This window comes from Ctenopharyngodon idella, chromosome 10 (genome assembly GCF_019924925.1).
Source record: "Ctenopharyngodon idella isolate HZGC_01 chromosome 10, HZGC01, whole genome shotgun sequence".
NCBI lineage: Eukaryota > Metazoa > Chordata > Actinopteri > Cypriniformes > Xenocyprididae > Ctenopharyngodon > Ctenopharyngodon idella.
The window spans coordinates 17,465,021-17,486,328 of NC_067229.1; the positions used below are offsets into that span (position 1 = coordinate 17,465,021).

At 38.1% G+C, this 21,308-nt stretch overlaps 1 protein-coding gene and 1 long non-coding RNA gene across 4 annotated transcripts in view; one reads left to right on the forward strand and one right to left on the reverse strand.

Annotated features, from left to right (window-relative positions):
- Nucleotides 1-478: 478 nt before the first annotated feature.
- The window catches only part of si:dkey-49n23.1 (semaphorin-3D), a 78,350-nt gene continuing 57,520 nt past the window's right edge, over nt 479-21,308 (reverse strand). The window contains exons 13-17 of one of the 3 annotated variants that reach the window (XM_051910941.1): nt 3,868-3,956; nt 2,956-2,991; nt 2,527-2,680; nt 2,266-2,330; nt 1,774-1,886 (exon numbers count right to left, since the gene is read on the reverse strand). In XM_051910941.1, coding sequence (XP_051766901.1) covers nt 2,669-2,680; nt 2,956-2,991; nt 3,868-3,956 — 137 coding nt within the window. In that variant the 3' untranslated portion in view covers nt 1,774-1,886; nt 2,266-2,330; nt 2,527-2,668. Of the gene's footprint in view, nt 1,887-2,265; nt 2,331-2,526; nt 2,681-2,955; nt 2,992-3,867; nt 3,957-21,308 lie in introns of all 3 variants that reach the window. The other 2 variants (XM_051910940.1, XM_051910939.1) reach the window with 2 other exon arrangements.
- Nucleotides 11,344-15,172, forward strand: LOC127521590 (uncharacterized). Its single transcript, XR_007932413.1, has 5 exons — nt 11,344-11,541; nt 11,790-12,110; nt 12,193-12,351; nt 12,892-13,001; nt 14,717-15,172. It is a non-coding gene; the product is annotated as an uncharacterized LOC127521590 (long non-coding RNA).

Sequence of the window (21,308 nt, forward strand, 5' to 3'; positions counted from 1 at the left end):
TTAGCCGCGCTCACCCTTTGGAGCACAGCCGTATTCAACCAACAACATCTGTGCGGTGTTGCAGCTACAACATTTTAATTATTTGAGTTTTCCATGGTTGTTGACATTTCTGTCTTAATAACTGAGGGGATTATGATCAGAGGAAGGTTAAGTTTAAAATAAAAATGTTTAAATGTAATATATTTTTCTCCTGGTCCTTATTTTAAATGGGTCATAAAAAATATCAATAATTATCGATATCGACCGATATGAAACACTGATATCGTGATACAGTTTTCAGCCATATCGCCCAGCCCTAATATAGATACCTTATTCAAGGTATTTTTATATACCAGAAAGAATACCATACTACAATGGCACCATGTTATAAATAAATAAAAATAAAATAAAATAAAAGAAAATAAAAAATGCATTCATCACCCTAAATGCATTTGTTGATCCTGGTGCATCACAAAAAGAAACCACAATGACAGCAACATATCTCTAATAGTGTCTTGAATTTTATGTACACACTTGAACAAACCAACCATGAGCTGAAGACACAACTTATCATTCAGATGTAGTGGAGAAGAACTAAGGCACAAAGATTCTGGAAGTAATTTTCATGGGCAGTCAAAAGAATTTAAAAAGCCCTTTGATGGTTCCATGGAGGACATCGTCTGCTTACCATTCCCAGATGCTCCGACACATGAACACATTTTAGACATACTGTAAACAGGGGCAAGCTAAGCTGTTGTGGAGAGCTTTGCTTTTCTTTACAAAATGATATGCTTAGAAGTCATAAAACAAACACAATATTTACTCAAGGATGTTCTCAGGAAAGAGCAGAAGAGATTGTTCTTGAAGAGGAAGGAAACATATGAAGGGTACATCCTGGGCATCCTCTGGAACTTCCTCTGAACGTGGAGGCACCTGCAGTTGTCAGAACGAACTACAAATTTGTACATTTGACTGTATTTGACAAAAGTCAAAATATAATAGCAATACAATGATATACAGATCTAGTGACTATTTAATCTACATGCCTAGTGAAAGCAAGAGAAGTCAGTTCATCTTTGCACTTTGTTAGCTTGTCCATTGTCAACATTAGCTTTCCAAGCATACCTAGCGTTTAGCATAGGTGCTTGTCTTTCAAGAAGTTTGACAAACAATAGAAACACATTGAAAATATTACAGAAAATGTATGCAAAATGTGCTTAGCTGGATGCCAGACTGCACAAATTCATAGTTACACAGCTACAGGCTGTTTGGTTATACTGTGTTAAAACTACACGCTAACACTAGCACAGGCTACAAAATAAAACTTAAGAGAGGACTTAATAGAAGAATAATACAGTTCTCAAGGTCTGTAGCCTTTCGTTGTTGGCTAACAGTAGCAATTGGTGGCTGCAGCTAGTTGGAAGTAGCTTTTGTAGCCATTAAGCTACAAACAAGATGCTAATTGTCCAGATAAAGTCACACTCTCCTTTACATCAAAAGTCTGCAGTTTCACCTTGGTCTAGAGGCTTGTAGGGTGGATTTTGTCGCCTAACTCTCGCTTTACGGTTTTCAGACACCTGCTTCCACTTCAGCAGGCGAAGTTTTTGCTGTCGCCATTTTTCACGGTACCAAAGATGTTCACAGTACTCGTCAGCTGTTAGCCCGCTAACTCCCATTAGATGTAGTTCCTTGAAGCTCCGCGGTGAGGCTGCGTAATTTCCGGGATGGGTGTTCTGCGCTCTCAACATGTTGTTCTGAGGAATAACGTGTAGTTCGTAGCGGGCTAGCGTGCGGGAGAACGAATGTTCATAGGCTACACAGAGGTACAGGCCAGCATTAGAAGATGTCAGCTCCTGGATGAGGAGCCCACGTTGCATGTGGATGTGGTTTTCTTCACCTGGAAACAACTGAGATACAGAAAGGGGTTTGTATTAGAGTAGAAGTGAGTTATCAATTTACAATTTACAATCAATTTACAACAGTTTACAATTGTTTACAATTGTGGACGGACCTCTTTGCTGTTCTGGTTGTTGTTTGGCTAAATTATCCACTTGATTGTGGCTTTTATTTCTTTGACATATGTTCTAATAATTTGTTCACAGTAATTAAGAAAGTCAAGAAAGTAAACAATCAGTTTTGATTTCATATTAAACTGGTGCACACATCTTAGTATGTGTTAGTATCGATTTCGCACACTAGAGGGGAGCAGTGTGTATTTTATTCCAGGACTGGGCAATATCATATACAACCTGATGGTGTAGAGTTGAGCGGAAAGTGATTTATTACCGTCTCTCATGTCCTGACACTGGCTCCAGGGGTCTCCATACCTCACATCCTGTCTCCGGGCACGCCTGCGGACCACAAAGGATGTTAGCCGCCTTAGGACCCACCTTCAGATCCATTATTTTACAGGTTTGCTGGTGGTTATCAGGCCCATTTTACTGACTAATAAATAAGCTTACACTTTATTTCAATAATCCACTTTAGACATTCTACTAACTGTAAGTAACTTTGCAACTACATGTCAACTAGTAGAATAATTTGTACCTTTTGTTGCTGGGGAAGTAGTTAGTACAGGAGGAGCCATCCCAAGCGCAGTATGGGTCTCGAGCTAAACAGCAGTCTACACAGGCTTTACCGTAGAGCTCACACCTCTGAACAGGAAGCTGGACGACACCCTCATCACTGCTTACGAACAGCACTTGGTAGAGAAGAAATCAAATAAAAAATGAGGATGTATGTGTGAATGCAATATAAAACAGTCTAAACTTTAACAAATTAATTTAAAAGGTAATTAGACTGATAAACCTTAATCAACTCCAACTTTTACAGTAATGCACTTACAATAGAAGTCTATGAGGCAAGACATTATGGCAGGTTTGAAAGCATAATCATGAATCTAATATTGTTGTTAAAGAAAGTTAAGAAGTCCTTATAGTATTATTTAGTGGCCACCCACCAAACACGTCCACTTACCCTCTTGGTGGAGAGCTCCATGCTTAGTATTGGAGTCTACAAAACGAAAAAAGAGGAAGAAAAAATGTGTCAACACATAAAATGACCCTAACCCTAACTCCCGAACAAAGTGGGGGATGACACACATGTTTGGCGCTAAATGAGCAGCTCATCATAACAGGCCCTTGTGAATGTTTTAAAGCTTTCTGCTCCATTGGTTCATTTCTCTTTCATATACAGCAGCAAATAAGCCTTGACACTTAAAATGAATCTCGCTCTCCAAATGGCTGGTGGGACGCCAGTGGACAATGTCTGCTATCATATGTCTCCTGACAGGTTTGACTGACACAAGACATATTAGCTATTCATAATGTACTACCAATTTTTAGTGTTTAAGTCAGTGAGATGTGAGGGATGCAGTGGTATTCAGGGAATAATTTACATTTTAAGTGAATTTTTTTTCCTCACACAAAGTTATTGTCTGACTTCAAAAGACTTGAAATATAACACGAGTTGCATGGACTACTCTTATGGTCTTATATTTCTTAAATAAATGATAACTGCAAGCTTGTGTTATTATAAACCCATAATTACAAGCATCTCATATGAAACCTGTTGACTTCTGTTTGCTTACACTCCCTCCATCCCAGAGCAAAACTGACACATTCCTCACTGCCTAAAGTTTTGTATAAATGAGATCTTTTCCTGGTGTAACGTTGCCTCTCCTGTCCCTGGGTTTGGCCGCTTAAGTAGACAGACATGGGAAATCTAAGAGCAATCTGGTTTTCTTCTTTAATAGTTATTTTTGTTTGGGAAGTGCTTGACGTGAAAACAACAACCAATGAGAGCAGGGTCAGGGGTCATGAGGGAGTTAGCAGATGGCATGACAAACAAGCAGAGGAGAGAGAAGAAAATGAGATCTTATTAAATTACCTTGAAGACATTCAGCTCCTCTAGAATGATTTCTTCAGTTTCCCAGTTCTCTTTAGGTACAGAGACCACCTTTATTACTTTGCCATCATCTGAAGATACAGAAGATTAACCATATGAGATTCCACTGTACAGACTTGACAGATAGACATATCTATAGATAGATAGATACAGTATCTCACAGAAGTGAGTTCACCCCCCACATTTTTGTAAATATTTTATTATGGGTCAGATATATTACTCTTTTTTATGTTGAATAGCAGGGGTGTAGCAACTTAAATTCACAAGAACATTCCATTCAGTCTGGATTATGTAGAGTCTGACTCTGAAGGGAGATTTGTATTTGTTTCAGGCTATATTTTTGAAGTGCATCTCACTATTGGAAATGTATATGCCTCAAATACTGACTGCCCCAGTTTTATATCTAGAACAGTTTTGCAATTTAACCAGTTTTGTGTAAACCTAGGGTTCTTGGGCAGTGATTTTAATTGCATAATATCAGGGCCACAAATCTTCCCATACTTTACAAGATGTTTGTAAAGATTTAGGCCTAGTAGATATTTGGAGGGAGCTGCACCCGAAAGACAGAAATTATGTATTCTATTTTCACCCGCATAATTCGTATTCTAGGTTGGGTTATTTCTTTGGACCGTCTAAATCTATTTACCAAGTGAAATCTAGCCATATTGGCTCTATTGTGGCTCTATTGTCTACTGTTTACTTAGACCTTGATGTTATTTTGTCCATTCCTAAATCCAATTATTGGAAGTTTAATGCTTCGCATTTGCATAATAATTTGTTACATTTATATAGTGCTTTTCTCGGCACTCAAAGCGTTTTACATGGAAGGGGGGATCTCCTCAACTACCACCAATGTGCAGCATCAACCTGGATGATGTGACGACAGCCATATTGCGCCAGAACGCCCACCACATACAAGCTTATTGGTGGAGAGGAGACAGAGTGATGAAGCTAATCAGCATATGGGCATGATTAGGAGGCCATGATGGACAGAGGCCTATAGGCAAATTTGGCCAGGATGCTGGGATTACACCCCTACTCTTTTTGAAGGACATCCTAGGTGAAAAAAAAGTACACTTCCATAATATACTTAAAGTGCTCTATTTTCATGCACTAATTGTGTACTTAATATACTAAAAATTCTTGTTTAGTACTTCTTAAGATAATCTTAAGAACATCTAAGTGTACTCAACTGTGCTATTTTGAGACACCATGAATATGAACTAAAATATGCTTTTTAACACAAAAATGTATTTAGTTACCACTTGTAGTACACTTGAACCCATAGTGTGCTACAAGTGGTGCATTTTTTAAATACAGAGATAGTATACTATCTCTCTAAAATAGAGCACTTTAAGTGCATTAATTTTTTTTTCACCTGGAGGATCCTAGGATTTTTTATGACCACAAAGAGTCCGAAAAAAAATGGTGCTTTTTGACAGTATAGTGGCTCCATCACTATACTGGGGCATAAAGACCCACACAGACCACCGGGTGAGCACCCCCTGCTGGCCTCACTAATATTCATCCAGCAGCAACCTAGTTTTCCCAGGAGGTCTCCCATCCAGGTACTGACCAGGCTCAACCCTGCTTAGCTTCAGTGGGCAACCAATCTTGGGCTACAGGGTGATATGGCTACTGGCATAATGATGATTTTTGTATGTTCCTTAAAGGATTAGTTCACTCCAGAATTAAAATTTCCTGCTAATTTACTCACCCACATATCATCCAAGATGTTTATGTCTTTCTTTCTTTAGTCAAAGAGAAATTAATGTTTTTGAGGAAAACATTCCAGGATTCCAGGGAACCTGCACTAGCTCTGTGAGGCACGTCCATGACTTCACGTATTACGTAGTCACGTTGGTCACTAAGGACGAAATTTGGTAAGCTATCCAATCCATGCCCTCAAGGCCCAGATGGGTTCCCGCTTGAATTTTACAAGCAATTCTGGCAGGATATCAGCCCGATCTTAATGCCTGCAATTAATAATCTCTTAGAGCTAAATTCAATGCCTGATTGTTGGTCCTCTGCCGTTATCAGCTTTATTTTGAAAAAAGACAAAGATCATTTGGATTGCTCCTCTTATTGCCCGATTAGTTTACTGAATGTAGATTGTAAAATTGTGTCTAAAGCAATGGCCTGGCACTTGAATCTGTCCTTCCTTCAATCGTTTTCGCCGGACAAGATCGGTAGATTTGTAAAATCTAGATATAGCTCTGATAACGTCCGTATACATGATTGTATTCCATATAAACATACTTTGCAAAAAAATAAAAAACTCTGCTCAATTCTACAGTAAACAAATAAGCACAAGTCAACCTGCCATACCAAACAAGACCACAGTGAGATGCCAAAGGACTGCATATACTGTAGCTACTATTGGGAACTTGGGCTGTTCTGAAACAATCACAGAATACATACGAGAAAGGTAGTGCTTTGTTATTTTTTTTTTTTTTAATTTAACATATTAATAATAAAAATAATGAATTATATTAATATATTTAATTTTAAGTTATCTTGTGGCCCCCCGGTTGAGAACCACTGTTTTAAATTATACACAAATGACCAAAAAACCCACTTTCATTGTCTTGCTTGACACCAAAAAGGCATTCAATAGGGTTTTTTCGCCCTTTGATTAAACTCTTATATTCCCAGCCTATGGTGGAGGCAATGTGGAAGGCAAAGTGGAGTATTGTGGACAGTATCCAAATGAGTGCTGACCTTTACATCTCCAGCATTGAACGACAGGACTTTCAAATTGCCGGTTGGAGGTAGGCTTATGTGGTATAGGTGAAGTTACTGTCCACCCATCATAATGCAACTGTTGAGCATAGTCTTTTTCCAGCTGATGACCAAGTTTTACCAGTTCATCCACTGTACTTACTCTGCTGCGAAGTTGACTGGCAAGGTACGGTTTAGTATTCTTTAGTATCATTTTGACTAACTCATTCTCTGTCAGTGAAAGTTTCCAGCACTTTCATAGAGCTCTGTAAGTGAAAGCGAAATCTAACAGGCTCATTTTCTCCTTGAAATCTGGTGCGTACATGCTCAGCTAGCTTGTCTAGCGGATCTAGCCACTTCCCACCAGCCCCGTACTGTTCCATAGAGGACAGTGCGAAAGGTTGCCAGAATGTCTGCATCATCCAAGGGGTGTAATGCCAGAAAGTCTTGACGTCTGGTTAAATATAACAGAGGTTCACTATCATCTGATGGTCTGCCAAATGTGGGAATGGTCAGTTTCAAATGATCACTCTGGACTAGGGCTGGGCGATAAAACGATAACGATATGTATCGCGATAGACACGTGATCGATATCAATAAAAAATGTGTTCGATAAAACGTTCGATATTTTTTTATTCTTCGTCGGAAGAAAACAGAGGTTGCGAAGCAAGTTTGGTTGCATTAACAAAGGCACTCGCTTTCTGGTAACCTAGCAACGTAGGGAGTGACACGCTAACAGCCAATCATGTAACAGTATCATGTTTGGTTGCGCCATATCGTTGTCTCGTGCTGGTCTGCTGGATTCCTCTTCAGTAAACGGCGACTGATAAGCAGAAAATGAGTGCTGCAGCGAGCGAGGAAATTGTAAATAAAAGAGGAAAAGTCAGCTCGCCAGTATGGCAGTTTTTTGGATATTATAAATCTGACCGTAGTCAGACCAATGTCGTCTGCAAATTATGCAAGACCGTCGTCCCCGCTAAGACTGGTAATACCACGAACTTGATGTACCACCTTAGCCGCGCTCACCCTTTGGAGCACAGCCGTATTCAACCAACAACATCTGTGCGGTGTTGCAGCTACAACATTTTAATTATTTGAGTTTTCCATGGTTGTTGACATTTCTGTCTTAATAACTGAGGGGATTATGATCAGAGGAAGGTTAAGTTTAAAATAAAAATGTTTAAATGTAATATATTTTTCTCCTGGTCCTTATTTTAAATGGGTCATAAAAAATATCAATAATTATCGATATCGACCGATATGAAACACTGATATCGTGATACAGTTTTCAGCCATATCGCCCAGCCCTACTCTGGACCACAGATGTTGGGTGTGGAGGAAGTGGAAACATAGATGGCGTGGTGTGAAGGGGTGTTTTACCTTCTGCAGCATTGGTGTGAGGGGGTAATTTGGGTACACTTTGAAAATCAGTCACTGTTTTTCCAGGTGTTTTGAAATAGCTACTCATTTCCCCTTTTAGCTCTTTCATTGAGTCTGATGGTATTCAATTGGATGCTATATTGACTAATCTCATGTGAAAGTTGGTCACAGTCCTTTCGAATACTTTGCTGCATGCTCTGGATGTCTTTCTGCACCTCTAGCTGCAATTGTTGGACCATGAATTGAACTTCTGAGACTATAGTGGGTTCACTTTTCCTCAGTTCTCCTGTTACCATCACCTTCAGGGCTTTTGTCAGTTGATCAGTGTCCTCTTCATGTTGTCTCTGAGCAGTGATCATGTTCTGAAGCTGCTGATGGTTGGATTTAATCTTAGCAGTCAAGGTTTCAATCTTAGCATCATGCTGTGAAGCTGTAGTTGCAAGATTCTGGGTGAATACTTTAAAAGCTAAGTTCCCTTATGCATTCTCTGACAATTGATAAATTCCTCTGCCAGGAGTTGGGAGAAATCCAGGACCTGCTGTGTTCCTGAAGGAGGCAAAGTTTCTGTGAAGGTGCACAACTGCATGGTATCAGTTAGTGGAGAAGCATTTTCACCTGGTGGAGGAGTGGCAAATCGCACCTGGGCTCTTGGAGGGGGACTGTGAAAGTGTGTAGGTGAAGAGTAGAAGGTGGGAACATGAAGTGGTTGTCTGGGTTGTTGTGGGGTTTGTTACACTGGGGGCCAGTTGGGTGTTGCAATATTTGGAGGATCAATTGCCACAAAAGTGGATTGTGGTGGAGGTGTATTGGCCATGGTTGAAGTGTGTGTAAATGGCAATGGTCAATTTTGAAATGTTGTGAAAATAAAAACCATCCAATAAAATACTATTGGGCCTGTGTAAATTCTTTGGGGGAAATAGGGCACTAAAATAACAGACTACAGAGGGGCTACACTTTCATAATCCAAAAAAAAATAAAAAATAAAATAACAAACTACAGAATTGACCGTTTCTCAATTATTTACAAATTCACATTTTTTTTCCCACAAAATTTTACCCAACTGTTCTTAAAATGATACTTGTTATATTGTTAGTCACACCAGTCCCTTTAGCTGAATTACTTGACACAAACAGTTATGTTTACCAAAGTTCATAATCACAAAAAGTCCAAAATTGTCTGATAATGCAAAACTTGTCAAAGTTCCCCAACAGCAAATATTCAAAGATCACAAATTCCTGTTTAGGCACCACTTCTGTAACGGTGGGAGCCCGATAAATAAATTCAAAATCAACAAATGATTCATAGTAGAGTAAGGTTAATTAATTCAGGTGCCAGACAGGGTAATACCAGAGAGCATAAATACCACTCATTACATACATCAACTCAAATCCAATATAAATCACAAAGGACATAGGATTCAGTTTAGAAAGGTTTTTTTGGCAAAAGGAAACAGAAATAGCTCAGATACAGAAAAAACAGACGGTCGTCAACCCAGCTGTTGTATAAAATGCTCCGCACTGAAGAAGCCTTTATTTGGGGTGTCGCACTCCTGCGTCCGCTCCTGCAATGATGAATATCGTCACCGTCGCCCAGGTAAGTGCAAATACGTTCACCAACTTCATCTTCTTTTTCCATCCATTTATTTTACTTTTCCTGAAACTACCAGCAACAGATCTTCCATTTAGCGCTGATTTGATGGCTTTCAGCTTACATTGAATGAGGCTTCACGGTTCTCACCTCATTGATTCTCACTCAACCACAACCTCAAACATGACTTTCACAACACTTTTCCCGCCTCCCTCCTTTTATACCATTACCTAATTTCCGTTTTCAATTTGGCAACGGAAATGGGCAGAGATTACATGGATGAATTTGTTTTTGTTTTGTCATTTCAGTTCTGCCATAAAATAGATGTACAGTATCAGAGGTTGGATGCTTTGATATTAACTGCAATGTTTTATTCATTCTTCTTTGCCTCAATTCAAGACTCATAATCCCACCAAAATACATTCTGCTCCCCATTGTTTTACTATAAATATCTAGATTTATACTTTGTAATATCTCCACTCAATTGAAGGGGGTGGATTAGAATCCACTGCCACTTAAATATACCTTTTGAGTGATTTATAATCAAGTTATTAATTCATTTTTATCCTTCTTTTGCACTTTTATCGAGCATGTGTTAAAGAATTTTTTACTTTCCATCTTCAATCACTAGAGTGTCTGTACCTCTTGCTGTGAGTGTTGAGAACATGTTATCAGTATGTTTTGGGGAAATATCCTGCTCGACCAACTTCAACCTTGAAGAAGCTATGTATCTGTGTATGTGCGCTAGGATTTTTGTTACAGATCCTGTATTGGAGAGGTGGACAAACTGGCGTCTAGAAACACATGTCTGTGGCCTATGTAACTTTGTGCCTAAAACCGGGGTCCTGGTGTCAGCCGTACAATTGATGGAAATGTGCTTCTGCCTATCAGTCCATGTGTGGATATTTTAGTTTATGTATTTCTTAGCTAATCAGAATCATTCAACCTGAAGTAATGACGTAGTTAGTGAACTCTGTTAGAGTATAATTGCTGCTGTATTGAATGTGTACGCAGAGTGGCCTGTGAGTGTTGAGCTCTTTTTCCCGGGCATGTCTATGGAAGTAAATTAATGCCAAATGTTTTTGAGATAAAAAGCTTGTTGAATTGCACTAATTGAAAAAAATATGCATTACATTAACTGTGCTTGCATTTTGATGCATTTTATTTTTAAGGCTTGCATTTTTATGGGCTGAAATTCAACGTGGTCGTATATTTAAGCTGTGAATATTTCAATTCAAAATATTTTACACACATTTTCATTATTAGAAATTCAATAATTTATATTTACCTTTCAGATTTCACTTCCAAAATATTTATTCTGTTTAAAAATACAACCTATAAAATTCGACTAGCAATTTTTGGTCCATTTTATTTTCATTAGGGTTAGTTGATATTTATATGTTTTATGAATCATTTTCTTAGATAAGTTAATTTACTGAAGGCTACCAGGAACCTAGGTTTAAGCAAAATATATTAAATTAATTCACAATATGTGCATTTATTAATAATCATATGGGTTTGCCCATAGAAAACCCACACAGGTCCCCAGTGGGTTAGCCCATGCCTAACAATAATGTATTTGTCAGGGTGTCCGTCTGCCTCCTGCACCCACTGTCCTCTTTTTTAAAAACTACAATATGGTCACCCTAGTTGAAGCTGCAAACTATTCTTCAGTAAAATTTTCTTCAGAGTTTTTTTTTTTTTTTTTTAACTCACCGGGTCTTCGTTAATCATATCTGGTCATTGGGTCTTTAACTGTAAATTCCCCTACAAAGTCACTTATAAAGAGAAGATGATGGGTGGAAAAAAAAAAGTGGTTAGAGCAAACCTGACTTCCTGTGCTTGACATGTTTGAACTTTTCCTCTCTTTGCTCTTTACTAGAGTTCATCACTGTCTGGAGGGACCCAGTTTTCATATTCAAATGCTTATTTACAACTACAATATGATGATTATGCAGCTTTATCTCTGTGAGTATTTTTGAGTATTTTGCACAGCTTTTCATGTGCTTTATTTAAGTAACTTTTTTTCATGTACACATCCAGTCAAATGCTTGGACACCTCACACTAGATTGATTTCCTTGATACATAAAAACTTAAAAATGGTTGTATAATAATGCTAAAGAATTAAATGTGTACAAATTTTTTGCTGGCAGCGTATGGTAGCGTTCTAAGAGGATACTTATAAATAAATGTGTCTTTGATTTTTATCTTCCAGATCTACTCATATGGTGTCAAGCTGCAGAGACTTTAACGGATCAACTAACAGATTTGGGGCAAAATGTGACCATAAACTGTGATGGTGATAAAGATGAAGTTTATTGGTTTTTACTGAAATTTCCAGATTCTTCGGCTGTGATATTGCGCTCTTTCTCAAACCCAACTCCTTTTTACTACAATAAAAGCTTCGGACACAAATATTCAGTGGAATCTAAACATAATCTGTTCATAAAAAATGTCACTACTGATGAATTAGGAGTTTATTACTGTATAAGCACAGATTCAAAATTCAGCAGTGGCATCAGACTACACATCATTGGTGAGTACACTTTGTCATATTGTTCAGTACAGTGATTATTTAGAGATTATTAACAGATTGTATCTTAATTCTGTCTTTACAGAACCAACACCACAAACTGAGTACCAGAATCATACAGTCGTGCAGTTTATTCAGCAGAATCAGACGGTGGTGAAGTACATTCAGCAGAATCAGACGTCATGGCAGACTCTTACCCTCATATCTGCTCTGTTCAATGCTGTTTTGGTCGTTGTGGTCATAGGTGAGTTTTCATCACTTTAAGTAAAATTATACAGAAAGAGATACACTAATACTGATAATTATTTTCATGTTATAGCTAATAACCATTAAATGATAATTCTATGGCAATTCTATAATATTTGAATTTCAATCATTTTAAATTTAAAAGTGAATGTAGGTATCACAACATTATAATGTACAGTATGAAAAATGGATATTCGTTTTGAGATTTGCTAAAGATTACTTTTATCAGTGAACATAAATTATTGGTGTTTCTTAAAGATTAACTTTAAAAGAGAGTTGGATGATGGCAAAGGTAATCTAAAATTAAATAACAATAGAGGAAATAAGCATGCATGATAAAATATCAACAGATATGATACATTATATTGCTAATATCAATCGAAAACTGATATGATCCATTATATCGCTAATATCGGCTATTATTAAAAATACAGTATAGGGGTTCCATCTGTGAAAATATCATCATAATGCTGTAAGTGTGTATTTGTATAAACATACATTATTTAATTCAATTTAATTTATTTCATTCGATTCCTAGGACTTTTGAAGTTTTGTGCTGTTAGAAGGTCTGCAGAACAACAACGTCATAATACCAATGCACTGCCGACACAAGATATACAACAGCATTTATATTCAAATGAATTACAGGTACATCATCCATCCATCCATCCATCCATCCATCCAATACTCTTTTCCTCATTGTTCTTTCAGCCTGCTGAGGTGGACACTTCCATGCTGTGTACAAATATTCATCACGGTCCAGTCAATAGTATCTACGATACATTACAGCTGGCAAAATAAACACAAGCGTACAGCTGACCTTATTCTTTATAGCCATAGATAAAGCACAAAACAAATAACTAAAACTCTGTGGTTGTCCAAGTGCACATGATGTAGATGATGGATGTGCACTGTGGTTTGGTTTGCTTCAGAAAAAGTGCTGCATCTAGACAGGGTCTGCACTTTAACCCAGTGAGGAGTTTTTCTCTTTGTCTTCAGTGTTCTCAACATTTTCTTAAGTGTGTGATATAGATATTTCACAGCAAATTAAGGTCATAAAACTTTTAGCTAATGTGTCATGTTTAACCATGTTTCTTATTGAATTAAAGTGTCATGAAATCCCATCATTTTTGTAGTTATCTTCACACTTCTGGAAAATGCTTAAAAAAAGAGGTGTGATAATTTGCAGAAAGGAGCATGCAGAGGTGGGGCACACATGAAGCACAAATACAACAAAAACTACTTGTATTCGCCTGAACAAGATTCTGCTACCAACTAAAATTATTAATAGTTGTTCTGAACATCCTGTAAGTTTTAAAACAACCAAACTGCTGCTGTAATTCAGCAACAGTATTTCAATTTAAATTGGTCATGAAGTGTTTTTTTTTTATTATTATTATTTTATGTTTCCTGAGGTGCACTTAGTATAGGATTATTACATAAAAAATTGCGTGCTCTGTAGCGTGCTCTGTAGTAGGGAACTGCTGTTTATGTGAAAACTGTCTGACAAATGCATCTCATTACAGATCTTTGAAATGCTGTAATCTGCCCACAAAAATGCTGGAAATTATGCAAATATGAAAATAATGCATAACTAGTTGCAAGCGTGCATAAGAACACATATTGAGAAATGGCCCGGAAAAGAGCTCTTGAACCATATATAATTGTCCAGCATCATGGCTTCACTATATTAGATTTGTTGAACTATAGCTGTGTGTTAATGCAATTTAAATTTACTCACTACTTCCGTGTGTTTCTCTTAATATTCCATACTGTCCCAATTTTACTCGTTATTTCCTGTCCCCCTTTCCTCTTGAAATCCTCAAGTAAAATTTCTCTTTACACACTATACAGTATTTCCGAATAATGACGTTACATTATTTGCAGAGAGCACACAAGTCATCTTCAACTTTTTTTATACAGACATCTGATTATTTTTATAAGATGTAAAATAAGCGATTTTACTGACATTCTAAATCATAAACATCTTAAAGACATTTTCTAAATGTATATTTAACATGTGACAGGAAGCGTCTCAGAGACATATTGCAGATGATCAAATGCTCAAAAAACACATCTTCCAGATGAAAACATGCTCATCAAAAAGATGTCTTTGGGATGTGTATCAGAGGTTGGATGCTTTGATATTAACTGCAAAGTTGAATCCTTCTTTGCCTCAATTCAAGTTTTTTTTCTGACTCATAATCCCACTAAAATACATTCCACTCCCCATTGTTTTACTACAAATGTCTAGATTTCTACTATGTAATATCTCCACTTAGTCACTTATGATTGAGTGCAGATGATGGGTGAAAAAACATGCATTATTTAATTCAATTTCATTTATTTTATTCAATTCTCAGGTCTGCAGAAGAACAACTTCATAATACTGATACAGCCAACACAAGATATACAACAGCATCTAGATCCAAATCAATTACAGGTCCATCGATCCATCCATCGATCCATCCATCCATCCATCCATCCATCCATCCATCCATCCATCCATCAGTTGTTAAGACTTAGAGTTAGATTTGTTACCAGAATTCAAACTAAATGAATAAAATAAACTTAAAATCTTTCAGTTGAGTTTACTCTAATGAATGACTAAACCAGCACTAAAATATAAGTGAATTTAACTCACTGTATATGAGTTTACAATACTCATACCTCTTATTGGTTTTTAAACTTAAATGGTTTATGGCAATCAGATTCCTCAAATGGTTTGACTTACTGCAACTTATATATTGTATATTATTTTTTTACTGATTGACCTGACGAAGACCTTTTTGTCTTTTTAATAAATTTTGAGAGCAGCAGTGGCAGTGTGCCGATTTTTGTTTGTTGACACTTCAATATAAACACATAGTCATCATGGGTTAAATATTCCATTGCATATATAGGCTATATATACTAAATAAAAAATGAAAATAACAAATGCACAGACTAATTTGAACTGGTAGTTCTGTGATCAACAAACAGCCTCTGTAGTCCGATTTAGCCACTTGTTAGCAACCGTCATTTTCAAGACATGTAACAGCTTGCGAAATCGCAGGTAGGTTAATACTGATGTATTTTATGTCGTAGAATAAAACGTGAAAATATCTTGAGCTTGGGTTAATCATGGACCTTATGTCAGCCATTTAACCAAAAACCCATTTAAAAAACCCATCGACTTTGGGACGATGGAACCGGAAGTGCTAAGATGCTAACTCGCTTCCGGGGTTTTGGGCTACAAAAATGTGCCATAGTTCCTCTATTGCGATCAGTCTATTTGGCATGCATGCGCACAGCACCACTCGTTCACTGTGTGACATTTAGCGGACACTCGCTTGCAAAAGCCTCGTCCACTTATGACAGAAAATTATGACATTTAAAGATGGAGAATATAGCTGTGAAATGTAAATCATGCGCTGAGGAAAACACCACGTCTCAAACTCATTAACAGCACGAAATGTATGCAGTTTGCCAAGGATCGATTTGATCCATGAGATCCATAAGAATAGCGTGCATTCAAATTATCTTGACTCATTGAACCTGGGTCAAGTTAATAGTTAATAGGATTGTGTGAACTTAAATTGTCCTTTATGAAACTGCTTTAGCCCCAACTGAATTGTTAGGTTAATTCAAGTCAGGTTTTGGACTGTAATCCTAATTTTTCTTAGCGCACATTATGGAACTGGCCTCTGATCAAGAACAGAAACCTGGATACTGTAAAAGAAAAATGTATCTATTTCTTTTAATCTATTTCTTGATTAACAATTCTTATATAAGTTTTCAAAATATTTTGCCAACTCATCTTGATACCTTGATACATTTTAATGCTAATATTCAGATGCCAAGGTTATGAAGAATATGGTAAACAATACATTTGAGCTGTTCAGATCTGATAACAGCTCAATTATAAACCTTAACATATGAAAACAAAGGTGCACATTTTTTTTTTTTTTTTTTGGTCATAAATATGAAGGCACTCTGATCAGCTCGTATTTTGAGTCAGACAGAAACCTGTTGTGGTCTGAACCTAATTTGGATCTATATAGCACACACGTCCTCGTAGTGTGTCTAATAATGGATGTTTGTGGTTGGTTTGCATATGTAGTTTGTGGGTAAAAGATATCTTGTCCAACCGTTAATTGCAGTCTGACATCCATTTTGCTCTAAAACAGCTTTACAGTGAAACAGACACATCTATCAACACTGTTGTTTAAAAAAATGGTCAAAGGTTAGAGGCTAAACTAAATAATATACACTAGCAGAGTAAAAAAAAAAAAAAAAAAAAATCTATCTAAAAAAAATCTATTTTTAAGATAAAAATTAGAGCAGGATGGGAGTATCTGATTTCATATTTCCATGCTATGTAACTGGTTCTGTTAGAGTTCTAAAGGATAGGTGACTATAATAACCCATACATTTGTGCAAGGCTAGGCCTAGTTATCATGAACTATATTTCAGTCAAATTATCTGTGATATGGTTTTAAGTGGCTCAAGCGCAGGGCTGGAGACAGGAAGGTTGTTGGATTGAGTCCTGCAAGGAGAAAGTCAAAAGCCAATAACTAAGACAGCCTTAGGTTTTTCCATATGGGCAATGGCTATGTAAATTTTCACACTGGATAGAATGTTGGTTAAATAACTGTTACTGAAAATGTAAAGATATAGGCCTGGTTTTACAGACAGGGTTGTAAAATCTTGAGACAAAACACTGAAAACAAAACACTGAAATATTTTAAGTTGCTTTCAGTTAAAACAGCTGAAACATGAATTTTAGTCTGGGACTAGGACTGTGTCTTGGGGCCAGTGAAACTGATGCAGTTGACCACCACAGTGCGATTAACAAGCAAGAAATTCACTGCAGCCTAACAGTAAATGGCAAGCCCCTTGAGCTTAAAATTGACACAGGAGCAAAGTGCAATGTCGTTTCAAACTAAACGTACGAAGCAGTGAGAAAAGATGAAAAAATTCAAGCAAAGTCAAAAGCAACATTAGTGGCTTATGGAGGCACAGTGATTGAAACAAAAGGAACTGTGATGCTGCAATGTTTGACCAGCAAACCAAAATCACTCCTGCTGCAATTTCATGTGGTTGATAAAAAAAAAGTCAAATCATTGCTGGGCCTGCCAGACTGTTTAAAAATGAAATTGATATCCCTCAAAGTAGAAGCGCATGCACGTCACTACAGTGGTCCAGCCCCCTCACCGAATATCTGTGTCAATGCGTGACAAAGTAGAAGCTGAACTGAAAAATACATGACAAGATTGGGAGTCATAACACGTATTTCAGAGCCCAAAGAGTGGGTGTCCTCAATGGTTGCCATGCATAAGAAAGACACTGACAAGATTCGCCTATGCATCGATCCAAGGGATCTGAATGAAGCTCTTATGCACCCTCACCATCCCATGCGCACAGTAGAGGAGGTAGCCTCACAAATGTCCAATTCCAGCGTCTTCTCAGTGTTTGATGCTAAAAGCTCATTCTGCTAAATCAAGTTAGACAATGAATCTTCCCTATTCACCACTTTTGCAACACCTTTTGGCAGATAACGTTTTCTTAATTCAGCATCAGAAGTGTTCCACCAGGCAATGGAGTAGATCATCACAGACTTCCCATGTGCCATAATTGTAGCCATCATGGTTGGAGGAAAAAGGGCGAAAGAGCATGATGAGAACTTGAGGAAGGTTCTAAACAGAGCACGGCAAGTGAATCTGAAACTAAACCCACAAAAATGCAAGTTCAGTCTCTAAAGAAGTTATGTGGGCCATCTGTTCACAGAACATGGATTAAAACCAGACCCAGCCAAGATACAGGCCATCACCGAGATGCCACCGCCAAATGAAAAGCTGCAACGTTTCTTGGGGATGGCCAACTACCTGGGTAAGTTCATCCCAAATTTCAGTGAACTGGCGGCACCACTTCGGCAGCTGCTCCACAGGGATGTAGTTTGTTGCAACAACAGGAAGCATTTGAAATGCTAAAAAAAATGCATCACATGCCCACCAGTGCTGAAGTATCACATGTGACGCTTCTCTTCGGCTGTCAAAAAATCTATGACCACATCTATGGAAAACCGGTCTTGGTGGAAACCCCACTACCTACCCCTTGACACAATTCTGAACAAACCCCTTCACACTGCTCCAGCGTGACTTCAGCAAATAATACTAAAGCTGCACAAGTTCAACCTGACTCTCAAAAAGGAAATCAGATCTACCTGGCAGACACACTATCAAGTCACGTGCTTCCAGGGAAGTGACTACAAAGGATCTCAAAGATGAGGAATAATTTGAGGTGATGACTGTTCAACTGATTTCGGTCAACCGACTGCAAGAGCTCAAAGAACACTATGGGTGTGTCTCAATCAGCTCCCTAGCTCGTGAATCAGTATATCGTGTACATGAATTCGGGCACTGGTAAGGACAGTAGAGGACCCTGGCTCACTACACATTGGGACACTTATGACTCTATTTCCAGCGACGTGACAAAGTCCTCATTGTACAACATCACTACTGGTATTTATGAACAACAGCAGAGCTGATATCTTTCTGACATTACTTGTAATGTTATTTAAAGTACATTATGATAAATTATTTGCTTGGTACATATACGTGCAACATTTCAGCCGTAAATAAATTATAAATGTTAGCTAGATGATGTTCATTACCTGTCTAGCGATGTATGTTTATGTTGAAAAATAATAAAATAATGGTTTGTATTTTTAAAAACATCTATCGTTATGTGTAGTGAGTTGGCTCACGTGATTCAAGTTTCGCGCTTCAGAACTTCCGTTAAGGGAGCATAGTGAGCATCGATGCTCCCTGGTTTTCACAGTGCATTGTGGGACTTTTTAGGGAGCGAACGTTTCAGTGCCCTGGAAGGATTCTGCGATTGAGACAGCCCTTAAAATGGCCGACTCCCTGATCAGTGCCCTGACTACTGAACTAGTGAGCTGATTGAGACACACCCTATGAAAAAGATAGCTCTCTGCAAAGTCTGTGCAACACCAAGCATGGCTGGCCAAAGAAAATTCAGAGCGTGCCAGTGCTACTAAAACCCATCTTTCCTTTCTGAGATGAGCTCACTACTAAGGATGGAATCATCATGAAGGAAATCAGAGCCGTAATTCCTCAAAGCCTACAGAATATCTACAAATCTTGCAGAAAGGCCATGCAGGAGCCGAAGCAACCAAACGCAGAGCACATGATGTTTTCTGGTTGACTATGACACAGGACATTGATAACTTTGTGCAGTCTTGCAGCATATGCTTTAAAATCTCATCATCAAATGGAGCCATTGCACCTCCACGAGATCTCAGAATTGCCTTGGTCCGTCGTTGCCGTTAACATATTTGACTGGTATAGCCAACAGTACCTAGTGCTGGTGGATTCCTACTCTGTGTGGTTTGAAATAAACCCACTTAGAACCTTGTCATCGCAAAATGTCATCAACAAACTGAAGAAGCACTTTTCTGTGCACGGTATTCCCCAGAAGCTAATCGCTGACAATGGCACCCAGTTTATGAGCCAGGTCTTCAGAGACTTTACAAGTTCATGGGACTTCTGTCACATCACTAGCAGTCCTGAGTATCCCCAGGAGAACGGTCTCGCAGGAAGAGCCGTTCGTAGTGCAAAGTGCCTGCTCGAAACCACTAATAGGGATGGGATAGACTTGCATCTTAATTTGTTAAACATCCGCAGCATTCCTTGAGATAAGATACTGGGTTCACCGGCACAGAGAATGATGTTCAGGGTAACGCGTACCAACATGCCCATCAGCGAGCAGATGCTAAAACCAAGGTCAAAGGATGCAATGAAAGTCAAAGCTCAACTTACCAAAAAGAGACAAATGCAAAAGGTGTACTTCGATAAAAGGAGCAAACCACTCTCTCCACTGCATGAATACCACGTGGTACGGATGCAAACATCAAAAGGTCACGACAAGATTGGAGCGCTCTCACAGAGCCCAAATCTTCTGTTGTGGAATCAGACGGTAAAGAGTACAGGAGGAATACTTCCTGTAAAAGAACCACTCCCACACTGCACACAAGCTGATCGGGACTTATTGTCACAACTCAAATCTGTGCCAGACAACAACAATGTGTCTAAAGATGCGCTGCATGCTGAAGAAAACATTCCAGCTGGGCCAACTGCTCAAAAGTTACCATATCGTACTAGATTTGGCCAGATTTCCAAGCCTAGTCCTAAGTACACTGTTTAACAATGCATTTTGTTGAAAATCTGATTTAAGAATGTGTTATTGTAAGAAATAATTCTGATATTTTCATTATTTCAGTTGCAATTTCAGTTTTGCATTACATAGATGTTTGTGAAATTATAGTACTTTTGATTAGAGGAAAGTATAGAACTAAGGAAAGGGGATGTAGATAACTGATGATGTGCCATCCAATTAGTTAAGATATACTTGGGGTGTGTTTAAGGAAGCTATGTTCATATATGGTCTTTTCCTGTGTTGTAGTGCCCCCTTGTGGCGAGGCAAGTTTATGTACATGTGATACAAGTGATTCGAGCTCTCCAGGATGGCTAATAAAAACATGTTGTTCTCCAGCATACAGAAGCCTCTGTTTCCATAATGAACTAAAAGAGGTATTCCAGAGCCTTGCAGATTATTTGTTTCTTAACTGCAATATTAAGCTAATAGTGTTTGCTAATACTGGTTGCTCTTTCAGCATACATACAGAGGTGGACATTTCCACATTGGGTAAAAGATTCAAACCTAGCCAGCAGAACCCGTGATATTTATATAGTGCAAATAGTTTATTATAGTAAATGATAGGAGTTATATTTACATGTTTAGAGTGGGCAAATTCACAAATGTAGCTTCCTGTATTTACTGGTTGCCATACTAACACTGTGTGTGTGTGTGTGTGTGTGTGTGTGCGTGTCACATGAACCGAAACTCTCTGGCTCTTCCATTCAGACAGGGCACCCAAAGTAGAGATTCAGG